This window comes from Octodon degus, unplaced genomic scaffold (genome assembly GCF_000260255.1).
Source record: "Octodon degus isolate 3935 unplaced genomic scaffold, OctDeg1.0 scaffold00105, whole genome shotgun sequence".
Classification (NCBI taxonomy): domain Eukaryota; kingdom Metazoa; phylum Chordata; class Mammalia; order Rodentia; family Octodontidae; genus Octodon; species Octodon degus.
The window spans coordinates 9,369,369-9,374,494 of NW_004524681.1; the positions used below are offsets into that span (position 1 = coordinate 9,369,369).

Genomic DNA, 5,126 nt, shown 5'->3' on the forward strand with positions numbered 1-5,126 from the left:
GCCCACACCTGCTGCCCGCGCCCACACCTGCTGCCCGCGCCCCCAGGACTGCTGTGCTTGCTGCTGGGCCTGCTCATGGCGGTGGCCCACAGGATGCAGCCTCACCGGCTGAAGGCCTTCTTCAACCAGAGCTTGGAGGACCCCACACTCGAGTGGAGTGCTGAGGAAGGCGAGCTCCTGACTCCTCGCTACCGGCCCATGTCCTGTAGCCCTGAGCCCGGGGACATTCCCCTGTCACGGGCTTCCTCAGAGACCTGCAGTCGGGAGGAGCACCCCTGAGAGCCCGACTGTGCCCGGTGATGCCCCTGTCCTGGTGGGTGGCACCTTGTTGAGTCGCAGGAAGGCACCTAGCATGGCTGCAGCAGACCCTCAGCTCCCAGGAGAGTTAAAGGCAGCGCCACCTACCGAAGCCAATGAGAACAAACCCCGAAGCCTCAGCCCTGGAACCTGGTTGCTATGGTGATAGCAAGCCTAGCCCCTATTTCTGCCCAGCGTCCTTGTCTTTCCAGGGTGCTGGGCCTCCTCTGGGTGCCCTTTGCTGAAACCCCGCCTTCCCATACATATGGCACAGTGAGATATTCCCTTGGGCCTCAGCCCTCACAGCTCCCGGACAGTGCATATGCGTGCGTGTGTGTGTGTGTGTGTGTGTGTGTGTGTGTGTCTACGCATGCGCACGTATGTGTCTTCTCCATCTGCACTGGAAGGAGGCCACCAGACATCTCATCCCAGCTCAGCATTAACCGGCCATGTCACATCCTCTGTGGTCTTTAGGTCCCAGGTATATGCAATAAGACTAGGATTTGCCAAGGACTTTTAAGAAAATAAACTCTCTGGATTTATACTTTTATGCCTTGCTGACATCCACCTCAGCCCTCAGACACCACTGCAAAAGAAGGCAGCTGGGAAGTTAGTGAACCGGCTCTAAACCTCCTTCCTTCCCAGTCCATTCGGTAGAGTGGCCGAGGTGACCCAGAGGGAGGGAGGTGACCCGCCTGGACCCTGTGTTCAGGGGCTGCTCAGGGTCGTTTCCACCACGGCGTCACTAGAGGGCGCTCTTCAAGCCTTTCTGGGTTTCGGATTTCTCCCGGGCAGGAATCGGGTTAAGACGCCAAAAACCGCTGTCCCATCCCAGAGAAGCCTTCCGAAGACTTGCGTCACCAAGAACCCCGAGAAACCATGGCAATTAATGGGCGGGGGAGTTTTTAAAAACAAAAGAAAAAAGTTTATTTACAGCTCTCGCGCTTGGAGCGCACCGCGCCTGTCCTCGCAGCCAGTCCCGGGTGCCGCATCCTGGAGCCCCTCGGGGTCCCCCGCCCACTGTCCGCCAGCGCGCGAAGTCCGCAGTGGGGCAGAGTCCAGGGGTGGGTGCCCTTCAAAGTTTAGTGGTGATCTTCGAGTCCGGGGGTGCGAACTGCTGATTCAGTGGGTTGCTGAGGATAAGAGACGAGCCCGCCCTCGCCTGGGTGCCACAGTCCGGGGAGCTCTGGTCCAGCACGGCGCGAAGGCCGCTGGGCCAGGCGTAGTGGAGAAGCACCACGGCCCCTCCGAGCAGCAGGCACAGGATGCCTGCAGGGAAAGAAAGCAGGGCGAGCGATCAGGGCTCCGGGCCTGCCCCTCGGTCTTCTGGAGGCTTCCGCTCAAGAGTTACCGCCCCAACTCTCCTCCCACGCGCACGCTTGCTACAGAAAGACCTCTAATGTGGACTGCAGAATATGCGCTTACTCAGCCAGCGGGGCCGGCCGCCGGTCGCTTCAGAGTCCCCTTTATCTATGAGATGGGCAGAACAGTGCTCCTCACCGGGGCGTGATGGTGCACGCCTGGAATCCCAGCGCTCGGGAGGCTGAGGCGGGAGGATCGCGGCGATAGCCCGCACTACCTAGCGCGTCCCTGCCTCAAATACCGAAGCAACCCAAACTAAACAACCCAAAGCCACTGCGCTTCTGTCCTCCGAACTACCGAAGTGTCCGTGATCACGTTGTGGACGGGAAAGCGCGCGCCGAGCCGGATTCTCACCCGTAGCCAGCGTGAGCCAGAAGGCGGCTCCGTAGCCAGGCGTGAGCGCGGCGGAGCCGAGGCGGAACTGGCACCAGGGCACGCTGGAGACCGAAGCGAAGGAGAAGACGGCGAAGAGCGCGAAGGAGCCGGTGACCAGGAGCGCCAGGCCGCCGTAGAGCGGGGCGGGCATGGACAGCAGCGCGTTGGAGAGGACCCAGAAGCAGAACGCCACCCTGCGGGGCCGCGAGGTGGGCGTGAGCCGGGCGCCCTCAGCCACAGGGTCTGAGACAAGAGGGGACGCCGCAGGGTCCCAAGCGCCCGCCACCCCGCGGCGCCGAAGCGCTGCCCGCCCGCCCGCCCTGCACAGCCCGCCCGGCGCCCCGCGCTCACCACAGCGTGGCGGCCGCGTAGTGTCCCGCCAGCTGGTACTGGCGGTACAGCCCGCAGGGGCTGCCGGGCGTGAACTTCTCGGCCAGGTACAGCACCGGGTCGGGCAGCCCCCTCTCCAGCGCGCGCACGTACTCGCGGTGGTAATCTTCGTCCAGGCGCCAGGTGAACTGCTCGTTATAGTCGATGGTCTCGTTCAGCTGCTGCACTGGGGTTCCTGCGGGGAAGCGGGGCTCTTGAGGTCCCGAGTACGAGGCCAGCACCTCGGAAACCTAGTCGTTTCGGATAGGAGAAGTGGGGCGGGGACAGTTTGGCGGCAGTGCCTTTGAAGCCGAGTCACGAGAAGTGTCCCCCAGCTCCCCAGAAATTCGCTCGCTCCTCCTCACCTCTTAACGTGATATTAAAGCCCACCAGGCCCACGTTCAGGCCGACGCGGGCTCGAACACGCTCGGCACTGAAGGCTTTGTAGGACGTGTTGGTCCACACGCTGCCCACGAACCACTCCCCACTGAAGTGCACGGCTGTAGGGGGAAGGCACGCAGTGAAGACGGCTTTGGCAAAAGGGATTGGAGAGGTGCAGAGTGCAGGGAAGGCAGCCAGGGACGCACTGCGCTTGCGTGGTAAGGGCGGAAGCGGGGCCACTAGCCAGAGCAGCAAGCAAAGGGAAAGGTAGCAACAAAACAATCCGGGCTTCCCATTTTCCCAGGCGCCCCTGCCCACCTCCTCCCGTACCCTACTTCCTCCCGGGGTGCACGACACACTCACCCACAATTTCTCCCCCTATGAACAGACTGAGCAGCACTCTGACCAACCAGAACCAGCGCTGCAGGAAAAGCCACTGGGTCAGGCTGGGACCTCCCTTGACCCCACTCCACCTCAAGCTGATTGCATTCCTGACCTTTTGAGGCTGATGTCGGGTGTGTTTGTCCTGCAAGTTCCCTGAGCCACTGACATTTCTGATGTTTTCTGATCCTGTGTTTCTACCTCCCCCCCTCATTTGCATATCCACCCTGCCGGGCAAACTCCCCCCACCATCCCTCCTCTAGCTTCCTGGTGCCTGCCCCGCCCCCTCCTACTCTGTTCTCTGCCTCAATGAGTCTACAAGTGCCAGGGAGGCAAGGGTCACTTCCCTCAGAAGAGCGAGGCCGAGTAGAGGCAAGGTGGAAATGCTGGTAGGCTTAGCTGCACCCGTTCCCTAGGAAACCAACAAAGATCAAGGCTTGGGGTCCTGGGAGGCCCTGTACACTCATCAAGCCAACACCAAGGGGACAGCAATCTGGCATTTGTTCCTGTCACCGTGGTCAGCGTGCAGAGGGCAGGACAAGAATACAGCTGCAGTCCTGAGGGAAGCAGGAGGCCTCTGCAGCGCAGGATTACCTGGCTGGTGCCCCTTCTGCTGCAGTCTCTCATTATTCACTGGAGGTCCCTCTCCAGGCTGTCTAGGATGAAGGCTGTGCTCACTGACCATGGGAAGGGGGAGAACTTCGAATTTGCCCCCCCCCCCCGACCTTCAGTTTGACTGTTCTCAGAGAGAAGCTTCCTCATCTGACCTGGAGACGGCTGCCCATCATGCCTACGCCATGCTCGGAGCTTCTAGCATCCCCTTACCGAGTGGCCCCGGATCCCGGGCAGGATGAGCAGGAAGCTTGCAGCCAGGGCGCAGAACACCACGATGACGATGAGCAGCGGGACGCTGAAGCCCGCCGCATGCTGGGTCTGGGGGTAAAAGGGCAGCACGCCATTCCACAGTGTCATCCTGCTGCAGATCCAGCGCCTCACAGGAGCAAATTGGGTTCCCCGCTGAGCACGGTGATTGAGTCTGTGAACTAAGGAAGTACTCAGAGTCTGGCTGTCCTGACACGCTCTGAGCTGAGCCAGCAAGCAGAATTATTTCTCAGTGGTTGTGGCCCAGCTGCTTTCTGGGCTGTGCCCGCTCCAGAGGGACCCAAACCCCTTATATAGGCTCAGGAGCAGCATGTAGTTGTTGTCCCAGCCAAACCCCAGGGTCACAGCCTGGCAGAGGTCATGCAAATGAAGGGTGGGTAATATGCAAATTAGGGTCCACCTCTATCGCGGGAGGGAAGCCCGAGGTGTAGATATTCACACCTACCGCCTGTCTGCCAGAGGCGGTACCCATGCACCAGGGAGACTGGGCACCCTGGAAGAAGGTGACAGTGCAACTGGGAGAGCTGAGGATCTAGGACTGGACTAGAGGCAAGAACCAGAGCAGAGAAGCAAAGATAACAAGAAAAGAGGCTCGACTACTGAGGCGGGACCAGAGTTTGGGACCTGACCTTCCCAAGCCTTGCCCTTTCTGCATAGGTGCTCCCTGATAGGGGTGAGTGGACCGCGGGTGCAGGCTTGGGGCTCACCGATCTCTTTCCTACTGTCACCTCCTGGAGAAGCAGTGTAGGGATGATTGGCGTGGGGGGGGGGTTCCAGAGTTTTGGGCCAGCACTTGAGAGATTCGGCCGGGGACTGAAGTGTCCCAAAGAGTACAGTGGTTGAAGTTAGTACTCTATGGGGCAAAGGGTGGAAACTGCCTCAGCGGAGCAGGAAAGAGCGGCGCGTGGATGCGGGGCCTCATAGACGCTTCTGTTTTACTCCGGAAGTGCAAACTACTGGCTTGCCTCCACTGCCCGCTCTAGGGGAGTCACTGTCCCTCACCTCCCACTTCTAGGCTCCTGGGTCAGCATGCTACGAGCAAGACCAGAGGCACTGGTGCTCCTAGTGGTGCTGCTCAC

At 60.5% G+C, this 5,126-nt stretch overlaps 2 protein-coding genes across 3 annotated transcripts in view; one reads left to right on the top strand and one right to left on the bottom strand.

The window, feature by feature from the left end:
• Duoxa1 (dual oxidase maturation factor 1) overlaps positions 1 to 805 on the top strand; it is an 8,083-nt gene extending 7,278 nt beyond the window's left edge. For both annotated transcript variants that reach the window (XM_023724076.1, XM_004639072.3), the window contains one exon: positions 47 to 805. In XM_023724076.1, the coding sequence (XP_023579844.1) occupies positions 47 to 279 (233 nt within the window). In that variant the 3' untranslated portion in view covers positions 280 to 805. The remainder of the gene's footprint in view (positions 1 to 46) is intronic.
• Positions 806 to 1,266: 461 nt separating this feature from the next.
• Duoxa2 (dual oxidase maturation factor 2) lies at positions 1,267 to 4,729 on the bottom strand. The gene is made up of 6 exons (XM_004639073.2): positions 3,991 to 4,729; positions 3,148 to 3,205; positions 2,769 to 2,903; positions 2,386 to 2,599; positions 2,014 to 2,228; positions 1,267 to 1,566 (listed from the first exon to the last, which is right to left on the bottom strand). The coding sequence occupies exons 1-6, from the start codon at positions 4,135 to 4,137 to the stop codon at positions 1,373 to 1,375; spliced, it is 963 nt and encodes a 320-aa protein (XP_004639130.1). The 5' UTR covers positions 4,138 to 4,729; the 3' UTR covers positions 1,267 to 1,372.
• Positions 4,730 to 5,126: the final 397 nt, after the last annotated feature.